The sequence below is a fragment of the Vollenhovia emeryi genome, unplaced genomic scaffold (genome assembly GCF_000949405.1).
Source record: "Vollenhovia emeryi isolate VEMERY1.0 unplaced genomic scaffold, V.emery_V1.0 DF939123.1, whole genome shotgun sequence".
NCBI classification, from domain to species: domain Eukaryota; kingdom Metazoa; phylum Arthropoda; class Insecta; order Hymenoptera; family Formicidae; genus Vollenhovia; species Vollenhovia emeryi.
The window spans coordinates 2650817-2668182 of record NW_011967243.1 but is presented as its reverse complement, the minus strand read 5'-3'; the positions used below and the strand labels follow the sequence as shown (position 1 = coordinate 2668182).

Below are 17366 nucleotides of genomic sequence, written 5' to 3'. Positions count from 1 at the left end.
GAGAATTATATGAATGATCGACGATTATATATGTATGTCTACGTGATATATAATGTAATTGTATAATAATTGTGTGTGCTCAGCGATCCCAGCGAATCTTAATTCTTGTAAATAATAAATGCTTAAGGCTCTGAAGAAAAACAAATCTGATAGGAAAAGAGAGTTAAGAACCGTGATGGGATGTTGGGGTTTTCAATAATTTTATCATACCAATGAACACTGCTAATGAATAGACGTTTCTCTTTTTAAACCATTGGAACACAGTTTACACTAATGTTAATTTTTAATGAAACATGCGTTGCGATCTCTTTTTATCTTACACTGAAGATGATCTAAAAAGAGACCGAAACGTCTGTTCATTAGTATTGCTTATTAGTATAATAAAATTATTGTAGACACCCCGTCACGGTTCTTAACTCTCTTTTACCAACAGACTTAATTCTTGTTTTCATAGAATGGAGATTTTCAAGCGTCTTCGTATTTGTTCTTTCTAAAATTGCATACGAATCAAATGCCGATTGACAGAGAGAATGAGAGATATAACGATCCTGATCTATGACTACGAGAATTGCTATTTTACTTGCTCTGCTTTGATATATATATATAACGTAAAAGAGATGATTCATACGAAAGAAAATATTGTTAATGGACATTTATTTTCCAGGACGTGTAACGGAGCAGAAATTCTTGATGTGAAACTAGAATAGCATAGGCCTACGACATTAGATTTACATACGCTGCAAAATATTTCCTGACGCACGAATGAATTTAAACGACCCGCGTAAATACAACCCTGCGAGATGTTTTTGAGTGTTTACATGCGTTTATAAATGCCATCGTGTTTAGCCCCCGCGATTCTCACGTTACTGTATAGATCGTCGCGAGAACGGTCTCTCGCGCGTTGATTAAATCTCTAGGAAACGCCTAGAGATTTCGCGAATCAAAGTTGATTAAAATTAACGAAGCTAATTGTAGCGAGATACCATGATCAGGCTACAGCAGGACTGATAGCTCGGAATATCGCTTTTTTTAAATATATTTCAATATAGGAATAATTAAAAGAATGTTACATAAACATACATTATTTGACATATACGTAATGTACATGACGAGATTTAAACCTAATAATGTGATCAGTATATATATATATCTTTACGGGCTGTAAGAAAATTCATTGCATCTGCGATGCAATTTGTCGAACGGGAAATCCGCATGAAGTGAGCGTCACGTGTGATAGCGGAATGTATTTACATTACAATTTCAATTTGTATTTATTCCGTACTTAGAGTCTGCGGAGAGTGACTTGCGCCGCTTGGAAAATTTAGGAACACAAAACAGAAATGTACAAGTTCAGAAAGAAAATTTGTCATCTTCCCAAATAAAAATAAAGGATATAACGTACGTATAATTATAAATAAAAAATTTTAACATTATACAATATCTAAGGCTAATAAATAATTATTTAAATTAAATTTGTCACATTGCACTTTGCACATCAAATACTGAATAAACAAATTCTCATTTGAACCTGTAAACAATGGCAGTAGAACGTCAACTTTCAAAATTTTCCAGGCTCAAACCTTATTCGCATATACGCGAGACAAATCTGTTAATTGCTATTATACTATTGCGCATAATAACTCTACATGCGATAATCAAAGATTGCAGAAAGTTTCTTTAACGCGCTAACAAACAGCGAATTCGATTAAAGAGATATAAATTCATAAAATTAATTAAGCACCACAATTATTACAGCTTCTAGTTTTGAAGTTGCTGTAAAAATGGGTCGGTATCACAATGACTATTAACAATTGTTTATCTGAATGTGTTCCTAAATTTTCTGATGATAGCGTATAGAGAATTCGATCGTACTAACTATCCTGCACCAATATGCGTTGAAAAATGTACTATACGTGAAATTATACAAATGCAAAAGTATTTTGACATGTATTCTAATTGTGGCAGGCGAGTATTCTGCCACTGAACCATGTTTTTATTTGAATAATTTGAAGTATAATACAATGGTTTTTAGTACATCAGCGCGGAGTAGTGCAGACGATCGAATTCGTTAAGTTCATCAGAAAATACCTGCTCGATCGTTTCACGATTATCTGCTCTGTACCTATTTTCCTCCTCGTCTACTTTCGGATCGCTAATATATGTGTTTAATTATCATCTCTACTTTACTTAACAGAAAACAGACAGAAGAAGAATGTAACATGTTCTGTGTAAAATTAACGTTCTGTGGTATAAATTGATATAAAAATCCTGAAGCAAACGATACATTTTTAAAAATAGCGCACGAGTTACATCTATAAACGGCACTTACAACTGTATCAGTTTTATTTGACAGTCCAACTTTAGTATCACTATTACGAGACTGAGAAGGTGTTCGACAGTAAAAGCTAAAACCGACCGTTCATAGGAAAAGTTTGCCGCTTCCATTTTCACGACTTAAGCCCGAACGATATTCTCTTGTCTTTATGACGGATCGTAGAGATCGGTTTCCTGCTGCAACGAGTCGATCTCATTGTCGTAGTAGCTGTCCGAGTCTTTAAAGTCGGGAACCACAACGATATCGATAGCGTCCCCCTTTAGTTCATAAGCGTCGTCTTCCATGATCTCTTCTTCCTCCTCCTCCTCCTCCTCCTCTTCCTCTTCCACTTTGACATTCCCCACGTTGTGATCCTCCGTGAGATGCGTGAGCAGAGCGGGCAAGGCGTAAAATATTTTGTCACAGAGATTGCATTGAAATGTCTTGCCGTCGGCCGCGCGCAAACAATGCATGTAATCTTTCATAGGTTGATAAACTTTTCTGTGCAGGGCCATGTGCTTCTCGTGGTCCATCGAGAGAATAAATTCGTAAGAACAGATCGGACACTTTAGATTGTGCTTCGTCCACATGGTATGTATCTTCAATCGGTGGAGACTCTCGTAGACCTCGCCGCAGATGGGACACTTGAGGCATATATGATTCTTCAGGGTCTCCATGTTCTCGTACATGCCGCTGCATTCGTTGCACTGATACGACTTTTGCTTTTTGCAGGTGTGCTTGAACCAGTGCTTTTCCAGCTGAGCCAAGAGATCGAACACCAATTCGCAGGCCGCACAGGCAAACATCTCGTGATGATCGCGCTTCAGGCCGTACTCCAGCATGCTGGTCGAGCACTGATAATGCTTCTCGTAGTTGTCCTTGCGCAGCAAGCTCTCGTTGCAGGACTCGCACTGGTTCTGATGCTTGGTCAAGTGAGCAAATAACATTCCGGGCTCGGCGTTGGAGTAATTACAAAAATTGCACATGTAATTGTTCTCCGCCGTCGTGTGCAAGTGAGAGAGCAGGTGCCTCTGATACGTATTCGGGCTGAAGAACGTCGCGCCGCAGGCGGGACACTTGAGATAGGCTCTCTTCTTATCCGTGTAGTGCAGGGAAAGGGGATTCAGCTTCTTCGCCCACTTCTTGTCCCTCTTGATCTTGGCCGAGCTGTCGTAGGCGATATCCTCGATCTTGGGGATACGCTCGTGCTCCTCGGAGGACGTGCTCTGGCTGGTCTCGTCCTGCGTCGACTGATCGCTGTTGACCGCGCACTTGCGCAAGTACACCATCTTGTTGTAACTGTGCTTCCACCTGCCATTCTTTTGATTCTTGGAGATCTTGTGCATGCTCTGTTCCAACAGATCCTCCATCCTGACTCCCGCGTCCTCCAGAGTATCCAGGGGGGGCATCAGGATGTAATTGTCCTCGTTGGAGACGGACGGCTCGATCTTGCAGGACACGCCGGACGGGCTCTTGGCGAGGTACAGCAGATCCATCGGCGTCTCCTCCTCCTGGGGCTCCACCTTGTGAGGCACCGCCTCCACGCTGCTCCGTAGCTTCCGCCCGCTGCCACTGGCATGCTTGCTCTTCCTGTGGCCCTTGCTCTTCTTCTCCTCCGCGGTCTTCCTCGCCTTCTTGGGCACGTTCTCGCCCTCGATCTCGTCCAGCTTCAGCATCTTGTCGGTCCTCAGGTCGCGCCGCCTCATCGACGCTGCGTTACATTACACGATCGATGCGACGGGGTAACGCGTGTTTACAACCACGCCAGACGTGACATAACCTGCGACATCTCGGCGTGTCCTGTTAACAGCCGTGCGGCGGACGTGAGAAAACGCGCGAGATCTCGCCGAGATCCTCTCCCCCCCCCCTCCCCCAAGGTGGACTCGGTCCAGCGTACTCACCTGTCGCGGTTGGTCGCATAGTCGACGGGCAGGTAACCCGGTCGCGCTTCACGACGCGCTGTCACGTTGCTGCACCCCCGCGCATTGATTTTTCCGGGATCCGGATCTCTTCGGACGCATGGCCGCGTCCGCCGTTCCAGGGCGGCGCGTGGAGGCCGCGATTACGCCCGGCGTGCCGACACCCTCGTGGACCCGGGGAATAGCGTGTGCGAGTGCCCTGCTGCCGCTTTCCTCTCCCCCGACAGCGCTGGAGATCAGCTGTTCCGCGAAACGGATGTGCGAGAGAGAGACCGAGCGATCTCGTTCGCCATGCCGCGGTGGCGTCGCTCACCGTGCCGCGCCGATCCACCGTCCGCCGCCGTTCTGCTTTCCGGAGTAGAAAGGGCTCGATAACGGGCCGAGGCGGCCTCCGCGCCGCGAATCGATGCGAAAGAAGGAAAGGAGGAAAGAAAGAGCCGCGGCCCGGTTGTGCGATCCCTTTTGCCTTCTCCTTCCCCCGCAACACGCCCGAGGACCGATAAAGCCCCCGGATATTCGCCTATTTTGTTTTAAACGAACTTCCTGTCTGACGGGAAGGAGGAGGAAGCGAGGACGGCCCGCGCGGCTTCTTCCAGTTCGTACCGATTCTCTACGACGCTCGTCCGTCACGATTGCAGATTGCGAGATAAAATCAGGCTACTTTTTTCGGTTGCAACAAGTCAAGGCGGAGGTGGACCTTTCCAGTGCGAAAGTAGCTTTTCTTCTCTCCCTCTCTCTCTCTCTCTCTCTCTCTCTCTCTCTCTCTCTCTCTCTCTTCGCCACATATGTACAGTGCCTTTCAAAAATTTATATCGTCTGGGCTGCCCAAAAACACATCTACCCTAGTAGCACACTGCATTGGCTAAACATTGGTCCAATGTTAATTACATTAGAAATGCATTAGCCGATATTATCCAACGTAAAGCCAGGGTTGGGAAAGTTACTTTATAAAAGTATCTACCCAAGGAAAATGAAAAGTCAAAATGACGTCAATTTGATGTCATATTGACCAGATTTGTGTCATATTTTGGTCAATATGATATCAAACTGACGTCATCTTGACTTTTCATTTTTCCTTGGGTAGTTACAGTTACAGTTTTTTCGATAAAAATGTAACTAGTTACAGTTACAATTAGTTACTAATTCTGAAAAGTAACGCGTTACAGTTACAGTTACTGAAAAAGTAACGAATCGTTACTTTGCAGTTACTTTCCTGCAATGAAAATAAAAATATCAAATCTGCAGTTGAATTATAATATAGAGGATCGGTAAAGCCCGGGGGTAGCACAAAGTATTGGCGTAATATTGGGAAATAATATAAATGTAATACCGTGCAATTATTGATACATAACATTGGCGTTACATTAGCATTTATTCTATATTCAATATTACAATTTTATTGGGTAATCTTGGCCAATACAATCAATCCAATATTAAATAATCATCTAAGGTACAATATCAGTAGTATATTTGTATCTATTTTATGACCAATATTGGTGTTATATTGGTAAAATATTGGCCAATGCACTGTCAACATAATCAATATTTAACCAACGTCAGCCAATGGCTGTGTTCAGCAGAAGTCAGCGCTTAATAAGCGCTTTATGCTGATTGGATAGATCTAGAAGAATAGCTCTATTTCAGCACAGATCTGAAGGTATAAACCAATGAGCGCAAAGCGCTTAGCAAGCGCTAACTTCTACTGAACGCAGTCAATTAAGAGACATTGATAATAGAACCTGTGCTGGGGAATAGGAATATCGCGTGAGAAAGTCTTCGGACTTCGCGACGTGTAAGAAACCCTCGTCCCCCTCACGAGAAAGTAACGAAATGACTACTAGAAAATTACTGTACATCAGTAATTCCTGACACTTCAATTACTGATGTACACTAATTTTCTAACAATTATTTCATTGCTTTTCCACAAGGGTCTGCCCTCCCCCGCGAACACAATTCCAACGAGAAGAATCTGAAGCGCAGAATACGGAAATCAGAATCCCTCCTTTTATTCTATTGAAATTGCCCTTAAAACTATATACATGAACGGCGTCGAACGATCCCCTTTCTATGTACATTTTCGCCGACATCCGCTCTTTTCACCGCGAGTCAGTTCTTGTCGGTCTTCCTCTTTTTGTGCTCGTGCCCGTGGGGAAAATGGTCGACGTGGGCAAAGTGGTCAGCGTGAGCAACATGGTCGGCGTGGGCATCGTGGTAGTCGTAGCCGTGGTCGTAGCCGTGCGCCACCACGTGGCCAAACCCATGCCCATGCCCATGTCCATGGCCGGGGAGAAGCAGGCCGGCCGACGGCAGGTGGACTGGGTGTAGGTGGTCGGGTGCATACATGCGCACATAGATGCCGCCAGCGGACGGGTTCAGCGGAAGCGACGGAAGCGACGGGACCAGCGGAAGCGACGGAAGCGATGCAATCGGTGGAACCAGCGGAAGCGATGAAATCGGTGGGACCAGCGGAAGTGGCGGAACTGCGGGCAGCGGCTGAAGCGAACGTGGCAAGAAGTGCACCGGCACTGGTACCGGTATCGGCACGGGTACCGGCTGTTTCACTGGTACCGGATACGGCTGCTGCACTGGCACCGCGATCGGCTGCTTCACCGGGATCGGCACCGGATGCTCCACCGGAATCGGCACTACCTGCGTGTCAGAAATACGCCTCGAGTAATTGCGATTTAAATCGCGGGGTATTCCATACAGCACCAAAGCTTTCGGGAACACTTCAGGAACATTGCAACATTGCAAATTGCATGGCTGGCAAATTCTAATTAAAGAAATTCATTGCGAAAATTATTACCTCAGTCAGGGTTTGAACCTGGACTGGAACCTCCCTACACTCTAGGCGGGCGTCTCACGAATTCGTCCAGGTTTAAACCCTGGCTGAGGTAATATTTTTCGCAATGAATTTTTTCAATTAGAATTTGCCAGCCATTTGTCGTCAAGCAATTTTCTACATTGGTTAATCAATTACTGGCGTTAAATAATTTTTTATATTCTTTAGCTATACTCGATTATCGGTATAATCTAAACGTTACGAAATTTCTGCGAATTTTTGCGCGCTGACGGAAGTAAAATTAGCGAGACGCTACCTGTGGTACCGGTATCGGGACGGGCACTGGATGCCTCACTGGTACTGGATACGGCTGCTTCACGGGAATCGGCACCACCTGCGGGTCGGAGAGACGCCTTGGTTAATTGCGATTTAAATCGTGAGACTTGGTCCCGATAGAAATTAAAAATAGAAGACGATAGAAAGAGGAAGAGAAGTCTAGAAAATTTGCGAGTAGCTGCGTTTGATGGAAGGAACGCTAGGATTCCGGCTGTGATTCTGATGATAAATTTAGAGGCGATTGTTTTTCAAGTTTGTCAGTCAGTCTAGAGTCAGTTTTAATTGGAGACGAAAGGCTTCTCTGAAAAAGAAGCTGTTGCAGTGCGACTGATGATGATTTTCATGACGCAAGTTACAGCTTTACATGTTTAAGTCCCGGCTTCACCAAACGTCGCTTAACTTTAATCTTAGTTTAATTCGTGTTTGCCTCTTTCTAAAGTAACAGTTGGAAAGAGACAAAAAACGAATTAAGCTAAACTTACGGTTAAACAACGTTGGTGAAACCGGACCTAACATATACTTCAGCTCAATATTCGCTTATCAATATAATATAAATGTTATGAAATTTCCGCGAGTTGTTCCGCGAGCTTTTCCGTATTGCTTTCTATAAACTTGCTACGAAAGGAAGAGCGATCATCGTTAATAGACTTCGCGCGTCAACGGAAGTAACATTGGCGAGACGCTACCTGAGGTATTGGGACGGGGACCGATTTGTGAACGATTTTCTCGATCGGTACCGGCACGTGATACGGTTTCTCTATGATCACCGGCTCCGGGACTGGCACCGGCCTCTCCACCACCACGTGCTTTGTTATGGACACCGGCAGGGTTTTTAGAAGTCCAGGTGTCAAGGCGATGCCACCTCTACCATAAGTCGCATCCGCCAGGTCCAGTCTGCCGATCGACATGAAATGTGAAGATAATATTATACTTCCAGATAGCACAGAGAAAGAAATTTCTGTTTGAGTTCCCGGGTTATGTAACAAATTCTTGTTTCATCCCATTTCAATTTTCAATAGACTCTTATTATTTATTCGGGTGCAGAAGAAAAGGAATTCTCTTGGAGTTCATTTTGGACAGATTACGCTAATTCATAAAGAATTTTAAAAAGTACGTCCTCTTTGTTTAGTTCATTACGATCACCTGTGCTATTTAGGATTGTTGTCATTGTTCTATACTTTTTAGAGAATAATGACAATTTTTACAAGTATATCAAAGCGGGGAAAAATCAGGGCAAAGAGCAATAATTTGCAAGGTGAAAGGTGATTCTCAAAAAAATATTTATTAACGCTCCATAATGTCCGTGCGATTTTTCAGCTAGTATTTTATATTATTATGGAACGTTAAAATCCGCAAAATGTACAATACAATTTAGAGATTTGCTTGGAATTAGTTCAAATCTTTTATATAAACTTTATTTATTACAAATAAAGCTAAATCAGGACCTGTTGTGATATAAATCAAATGGAAACGAGAACGCCAGATCATTACTTAGGTCCGAGCAAGATGAAGGTAGCCCATTAATTTTTAATTGATTTAGTACTTTCTTAAATGATATAATAAGTGTAATAGGTATCTTTACCCGTCGTGCAGTGAGATTTTGGGAAGGTTCAGTCCTCTCAAGGAGAGGTGATCGACTGACCACGGTTGTCCATATCCGTAACTCGGTAGACCGACCCACGCGTCGTTAACGACGTTACTCCGTTTTTGCTGCTTCGCATCTTGCGGCACTGACGCGAATGCGCTGGTGCATAATAATATCAGGAACAGCTGAATCACAGCACCAACGTAAAGAAACGTCAATTTCGGTAAGTTAATATCTTAGAGAAAGAACTTTAATTCATCGAAGCATAATAGAGAGATCGAACAAACTTAATATACTTGCAAGTTGACTTTGTTCTAAAATTTTAGAAAATGATGAATGGTGGTTTCGGAGAGATGTGCTCCAGATATTCTATATTTATAAAGCTTTCATCTCAACTTACGCCGCTTAATGCACCGCTTCGTACTTACAGGTAGATGAGAAAATGCGGTTACTTACAGAGATCTTCGACATCGCTCTCTCTCGTCGCGGACGAACTGTTCGTAAGATCGTAACAACGGAGGTCTTTTATATTTGTGATTCGTACCAGTGACGACTTGATCCGGATCGAGGAACAGGACAAGTTCCCATTTACGATCACATCGGAAACTCACCCTTGTCGATCAATATCCCCCGAGCTTCCGGTGATGAAAGTTGCCCGCTGATGAATCCAGTTTGCAACGACATTTCAAGATAACATTAGACAGGTAAAATCCCGTAGCAAATAAGATAATAAGCATATGACACATTACAAAGAACGTCGTTGAAAAATGATGAATATTTAATTAAAATATTCGATAGATTAATTAAGTAATTAATATCAATCGATTAAATTATTAATTATTTAATTTATGCAGATTTATGCGACATCGGATGCTTAATTAATATGCGAAGCAACAAATTAATGTTAAATAATGTTGAATATTATTTAATATATATTAATAGAAGCGCACGCGTGTCTTCTGCCAAGAACGACACCAGTTTGCCATTTGATTACGAGCTCGTGCCCACAATGTTCGCACTGTAATTACATTCGACGATCATAGAACCCGTACCACTTACCTACATCCCTATACCTGTTTAATTATGCCTGGAAACGCACTTCCGCGCACGTACGGTGAAAAGGAAAACGCCGAAGAATTTCGCGCGCTGTTTAATGCTGCCTGTATAAGCGATGGATGAATGCTGATAATGTAAGACTACAGCAGCTAATTCTCAGTCGTACTCTGGTTTAGCTAATTCCGAGGTAACAACGTGTCGCCTCTATATTACACGGAAAGAAAAGTGTAGCTGCCGTAGCTAAAAAACTACACGTGGCACCTACATTTCAGTTGTAAAATATGGACAGATATTATTTCGTTGTGATAGCTAAATATTTTGCTACTGTGCCTATTGTATTAGGTGCTAAAGCAAACCGTTTGCCGCGATTTAGAAATTTATATTATAGTTATAGCAGCAAAATATTTTTAGCAAACCATGATTAAAGTGTAACTTCTTAAAAATTTTATCTACATATTGACGGGTAGTTTTTTTATACGCTTAAATATAATAAAATATATTTATAAGCAAGAGTAGAAGACGGAGGCGGAAACGAATTAAGAGTTTTAGAAATGCATAAAGAGACCGAGAGAAGAGCTCAAGTAACAAACGCTCTCCGCATTTCCTCGTAACAACATTGTTCCGTCGTGGTTTTCGGATTGCACGTCTGCCGGGGCCGTTTCTCAGTTATACTACGTTACCACCATGTACGTGTGCATTCCGCCAATTCGCGATACGTGGCTGGCGAACCTTGGTCAACGTCATTGGGGTTGTTACGCATTTGCTTGAACTCACCGATGAATAATGAATGGCAGGTAACGTGGCTGCATGGCGTTAGGAACGCGGCGGCATTAGGCACTTAGAAAATGAAAGTTAGGAAAGTTCACGCGGTTAACGCGGAAGCAAGGAGGAAAACGCGCCTGTCTCGATCTCGTTGACCGAATAAAGGAGCTGACGAGGAACTGTGATGAACTGCTACTGCAGCCTGAGAATTCTCTCTTATAGAACTGTAACCTTTGTTTTGCCACCACTACGGAAAAGTCCCGCAAGACAAATATTTTTACGATAATGTCTCGACTACACTGATAAAAAAATGTCTTAATCCAAAAAGATATTACTTAACTCAAGAAAATGATTCATTAGGTGGCTCCTAAATAGCTTATCAACTTAAATTTAAAAAATTATCAGCAAATTAAAACATGCATTTCTTTAATTTAAGTATTTATTAAATATCAAACAGTAGATAATTTAAAATAAAAAAAATTTTTACTTTAATTCTGTAAAATGTTTACTAAGATGTAAGTTTTACAGCGAAGAAAATTGGATTTCTTATTTGACAAAAACAATGATTTCATTTAATGAATAGTATTCTCTATTTCATGAAATCTTCAGTTGAATGTAGAAAATGTAATGATTTAAATTAATTTACTTGATATGATACACAGATTTACTTGAAATTTGATAATACGAATTACAAACGATCTAAAGTTAACACATGTTTTATAATATAATTATTGACGCGATACATTTTGCACGAAACGATTCCAATCACGGTGCAACACGGTGATTGAATCGAATCACGTATCACAGGCGCGATCGCGGCTATCTGACGATCGGTAGACCATATTGCTCGTCGATAAACCTAGCTGCATCGCTAATGCACGCTCCAGGATTTTTCGCCGCGCGTCTTCCTAGTTTGCCTTCGTTCGACCTCCTGGGAGAGAAAAGTGGCCGCCATTTGGCCGTCGCCCAGGTTCGCATAGTAGCGAAAGTGTATCGACTAATAAAATCGCTCCTCTTCTTCGTTCGGGCGATCGGTTGATACCCTATAAATACATATGGAGGTCACAATTCCGAAGCGAACTCAGTTTTTCGTCGGCATCGCGACCGGTAACTGGAACCCTCGAGCGACCGGTCATGAGGCTCCTCCTGGTACCAGCTCCGATTCGCGCTTTTGTCTTATCGCTATCAATCGCGTAATTCGCATCCAGTTTTTACAATTCGGATGCACCGCGGCGAGAGATAGAGAACGCTACACGTTTGATTCAGTGACTTGTGCATCGTTTGTGAATTGCAATGGATGATTATGCATTTACAATATCCCGTGCGACTTAAAACGATCTAATGCAATTGTAATCTAATATATAAAATAGCAATTGAAGTGAAATTATGAGCGTCAAGTCCTTTTTAAAACTTGTAATTGGATGTATAATCAGATTTCCATTCTCCAAAAGCGTCATTACATTCGGAAAAAATTTCATACAGTCTAGCATTGTCGATTAAATTTAGATTCATTTCATTATTTTGTAAATTTATTATATTTTATAATACATTTGTTACAAAATAATGAAATCTAAATTTAATCGACATACATTTTATAATAAATTTATCTGAAGTGAATCACCCGAGAATATTCTGCGAGGATGTAAATCACTCGGCTTGACATCTCGTCGTTACATTGTTACAGGTAATAACGTTGGTGTTGGCCAGCAGTGCAGCCATTATCGTTGACGCGAATTCAGGGCAACGGTACAGCGTTTTTATAAAAGCGAAGAAACACGGGAAAAGAGGTCTGGACGGTTTAGGATACGGTCTGCAAGAATATCAAGAACACATATACGGTCCACCATCAGCGCCACCGCCGCCAGTTTATGAGGTTCCGGCACCAGACCTTGGACATCCGCACGTTGGACATCCGCTACCGGAACCGTCACCCCCCGTCGTTGGACATCCAGTCGGTGAGTACACTCTCATTCCGAGCTAACAATTTTAACTTTCTTCATTTTTATTGATTTTAAATTTGGTTTGCGATTAAAGCATTCGTCACAATTAACTTAATTCCACAATAACATTCAAACGTAGTTTTAATTAGAAGAAAACGTTCATGAATTGCCTTGTTTTTAGCGTTGTACAAAGCAGAGAAATGTGATTTAGCAGTAGCTTCGGATTTTATTCGTAACATTAGATCAAAATTATTTCAATTATTTATGTATCGTATTGAAGGGTGTACTTTTTTACAGCGGCGGTGCCTGTGCCCGTTCCGCAGCCGGTGCCTCATCCGGTGCCGCATCCGGTGCCGCAACCGGTCGCGATACCCGTGACGGTCACAAAGCACGTGCCGGTCGCTGTACCCGTACCGGTTCACATTGACCGCGCTGTCCCGGTGGCGGTGCCGGTGCCCCAACCGTATCCCGTCACCGTGGAGAAGATCGTTCACGTGGACCGGCCGGTCCCGGTGCCAGTCGAGAAACCGGTACACGTCCCGGTCGATCGGCCGGTGCATGTCCCGGTGCCGGTACCGAGACCGTATCCCGTCGCTTTCGAGAAGATCGTGCACGTAGACCGGCCGTACCCGGTGCACGTGGCTGTGCCGGTGCACGTGCCGAAGCCGTACCCAGTGCCGGTCGCCATACACGCGCATTACAAGTCGCATTACGGCTGGTAACGCGCTCATCGAGCTCCATTTTAATACAGCGATGATATATTTTTGCTAATAACATCATGGTTTAACGTGTCCACATAATCTCTATAATATTATGTACGAGAGCCTTATTTTTGTTACAGATGTGTTATTGATAATTCATTAATTATTGCCCATAATTAAGCCTGACTGAAATGTAGGTACGTTAAAAATTGATTATCGCGTCAGTGAATTCTTGTATGTGCCTGTCTTCTTTTTTAATAAACAATATTTCATTTATACTTCTCGAGCCTATGCATACACCTCGTTGGTGGTGTTCTATCTATTTTCATTGCTCGTCGATACAAATTTTATGTAAAAATAGAGAAGTTAAACAAATATTGTTTTATCAAAATCTATGCTTCCGACCAACCTTGAGGAATAATACTGCTGTCACCACGTGAATGGCGTGAACTTGTTCCATTAGTAAGGATCTTTATGATTAATGAAGTAATAACGTCGTGTATCAAAGGTGTTAAAGGTAGTTACAAGGTGAGAATAATTTATTTACACGATACCAGAGGGTGCATATTTTACTTTACAGGGCTTATCAAAATCGAAAGAGCGACAAGTCGTGATATGCCAGTAATTATCGGTGCGTAATTTTCTGAATAATAAAAATTGCTTGACGACGCTTGGCTGGCAAATTCTAATTAAAGAAATCCATTGCGAAAAATATTACCTCACCCTGGCTGACCAAGCGTCGTCAAGCAATTTTTCTACATTGGTTAATCAATTACTGGCGTTAAATAATTCTTCACGTTTCTGAATAATAGTAACTTTCAGGTCAGTAAAAAAATGGTGAAAAATGTAGGAAAATGCCTCCCCAAAAAATGCGAAAAGCATAATGGCGAAAGGTTTGGCATATCGCGTTGTCTGGCAACTTTGTTATCACGTTGGAGGGAGGGTTTTAACGTCCAATGAAATGCCATCGCGTGTCCTCTGCGTATCATAGTCTTGCCTGTTCTTGCGCATCCATCGAGCGATACACGGTGCGGAAAATGTCGCCCCTACCTCCTACGATCGGAAAAGTATACCGATGGAGGTGCGACAGGGAAAGGTCGCGTTTTCCACGTAGCAACTCTCTCATGCATTGTTGACGAGCGAATTGCCAGACGAGGCGTCGTGCGCTACCACCGCTCGTGTGAAGAAGCGTGTATAATTCTACTTTCGTCTATAAGTCCGGGAATTACATTTTTAATTCCCGAAGAATCCACGAATTTCCAACTATTCCCGATCGATTACGATTGACTTTTTGATGTAGACGAGTAGATCCGTTAAAAGACACTAATTTATATACTTTCCTCAATGATAATATTATTTCTACCTTTACTTATCATATTGATTAATTCTAATTGACGTCAAATGTGAGTAAAGATAAAAGAATCAATAATCAAGTTTTCTTGTAACGCTAGGGAAACGAATGGGTATCATTTTATATTGTTATTACGTGTTAGTTGTTTAGCAACAGATTTCACGGGAAAGAACATTATACTGTTATCACATATTAGTTGTTCAGCAACAGATTACAAGGATTACAATACATTGCAAGGAAAATAAACAGGCAGCGTTAGCTGAAAGGATTGCTATACGTGATCTCGATAGCGAACGTGTGAACAGACGCGATGGCTTCCTGCTTATCGACTATCATTCGCATTGATTATTCCGTACATGAAACGAGAAAACACGTGGACGTTCTCGCCCTATGTCATCTGAGAAAAGGCTCATGTCATCTGTCAAATCACTATGCTCCTGTAAAAAAAAACCCGTAACCCCGTTACGATAAACCGCTATCTTTCTGCCATCATAGCTCTCAGTGTCCGTTTAGCGAGCTACACGGATTTTCTCTCGGTACGGAGTGCTCTGTCTCTGCGAAGAGGGGCTCTACGTCGCGATTGTACGTCGGCGCTCAGTTTCCCCACGTGAAAAATGTGACATTCGTAGTTGCACGAAGAAGCATTTGCTGCAGTCCGAATTTCGCAGTGTATTGAGTGTATTTTAATTCTTCGCAATTTGTTTACTTACATGACGTGATTCACAGTGTTGAGAGGATGGATTTCTCTATTTAATTTCTGGATTCAATACGTCATTCGATGTATTGATGACTCGAAAACTGAAAACAGAAATATAATTCTGAGTGGCGGGGCAGAATGTGAAAATACAATTTTATAACTATCTTATAACTGCGTCGTACTTTTCTTAAGTTAATTATTAAAAATAGACAAAGATTGACCAAGCGTTGAATTTTGTTCTTCTCGCGGGCAGTTCTAATTTCTTCTTCTTACGATGACTCTAGTAATAATATGCATAAAAGCATGCTGTTAAATTTTACCATTGTACAGGAAAATATTAATTTGCATCAAAATCGCAGTGGCTTTCTTTTCTTTCTCTACGTGTACCGTTGAAGTATGTTGTTCTGAATGTTAAATGTTATATGAAATAGAAGTTATTTGTCAAAATTTCCTCGCAATGTTGTATCGTACGATGGCGAGTACATTGTTTTCAGCGATCGACGCAATTATGCATTTTTGGAGGACCACACTCCAAACTTTGATCACAGCTTCTTCAGAGGTAGTGGCGTATCTTTAGATTCTTGTCTTACGTAGATGGGGTTTTCTTTTATATATAGTAATTTATTTTAATGAGACCTCGGTTACGATAACTACATCTACGATAGACGTGAGCAATAATGCATAGAAGTTGCTCGTAGCAAGTGCTATAGGGTATCTATAGCAAGTTCATATTTAATTAATTCCTCGGCGCCTTTTGCGTTCGATAGGCGTTACACTTGACACCAAAGGCGCGGATCCATAACACTGACTTAAAGTCGCCTTAAACATCGCCATCGCGATCGAAGAAAACGAACTCTGAGTACCCACTCGAAACAACATACAAAACAGATTATGCTTTAAAGAATGAAATACTTTTCGTCTTGTGTGTTGGTGTTATCATGCTGGTACTTTTCAATTTTTTAATAATAATAATTTATAATAACTTCTTAAATATATTTTAAATTTATCTTAGTCTCTCGAATGATAAATAAAATAAATTACACATTTTTTAATTATTTATTTCTGTATCACTTCACTAAAATGCATAAATTGTATAAAGTGTAATATCGTATGAAATGTGCAAAATACATGTATAAACTGTAGTTAATTAGCTAAATTTTATTTAGGACTATTTGCATCGATTTTATTTGCTCTGACATCATTTATTAATTTCTTTACAATTCTGATATGATAAAGATTTTGTTAATTAAATCAAATTGTAAGTTATTAATTAAAACTGGAACTGATCGTCAAAGAAAATTTCCAGTAATCCAAAAAGTAACAAGTATAATTGTAACTGTTTGAGAACGATACAATTAATTTTTAATAATATATAGAAATGACATAACTCAAATTAAAAGGACTTTACTCTTGTCAGATGTATTTTTTAAATATTAAATTATATTGACAATTAATTCTATATAAAAATTTTGATGGGAGAAAGATTTGAAGAAACAGACAGTTTTGGTTAATAATTTATGAATGTAAAAAAATTAAATTGACGTTGTTTTGAATTTGGTACGTAGAAAGATTTTCAGAAATTGAGTTTCTATTTTCCAATTTATATAAAAATATATTAATAATAAATATTGTATAATACTAAAAATTTAGATTTTTAAAGTTTAATACAGTTTCATAAAGAAAATCTTTTAAATCTTATACTATTGCTACTACTAGCTGTCCATTCACTATCTTGAAAAAAATAAGGTAATATATTTCGTATATCTAATTTCTTATAAATAATTATTTTATTCGTGTTCTTAGCCGGCAAATATATAAATGTTATACAAAAAAAACTTTTTCAAAGAGTTCTATTGAAAAGTTATTTTCGTCGCAGTTCGATAAACCTAGTCAAAAGCTGCTGATCGCGCAGTCGCAATATAC

At 40.9% G+C, this 17366-nt stretch overlaps 3 protein-coding genes across 3 annotated transcripts; 1 reads left to right on the top strand and 2 right to left on the bottom strand.

Annotated features, from left to right (window-relative positions):
• Positions 1-6: 6 nt before the first annotated feature.
• On the bottom strand, positions 7-4690 carry LOC105569703 (zinc finger protein 710-like). Its single transcript, XM_012026375.1, has 2 exons — positions 4216-4690; positions 7-4114 (listed from the first exon to the last, which is right to left on the bottom strand). The coding sequence occupies exon 2, from the start codon at positions 4018-4020 to the stop codon at positions 2482-2484; it is 1539 nt and encodes a 512-aa protein (XP_011881765.1). The 5' UTR covers positions 4021-4114; positions 4216-4690; the 3' UTR covers positions 7-2481.
• Positions 4691-6339: 1649 nt separating this feature from the next.
• LOC105569796 (proline-rich protein 4-like) lies at positions 6340-9144 on the bottom strand. Its single transcript, XM_012026525.1, has 3 exons — positions 8033-9144; positions 7332-7365; positions 6340-6882 (listed from the first exon to the last, which is right to left on the bottom strand). Exons 1-3 carry the CDS (start codon positions 8257-8259, stop codon positions 6340-6342), a joined length of 804 nt encoding a protein of 267 aa, XP_011881915.1. The 5' UTR covers positions 8260-9144.
• Positions 9145-11810: 2666 nt separating this feature from the next.
• LOC105569702 (proline-rich protein 4-like) lies at positions 11811-13670 on the top strand. The gene is made up of 3 exons (XM_012026374.1): positions 11811-11903; positions 12439-12709; positions 12992-13670. Exons 1-3 carry the CDS (start codon positions 11889-11891, stop codon positions 13414-13416), a joined length of 711 nt encoding a protein of 236 aa, XP_011881764.1. The 5' UTR covers positions 11811-11888; the 3' UTR covers positions 13417-13670.
• The last annotated feature ends 3696 nt before the right edge of the window (positions 13671-17366 follow it).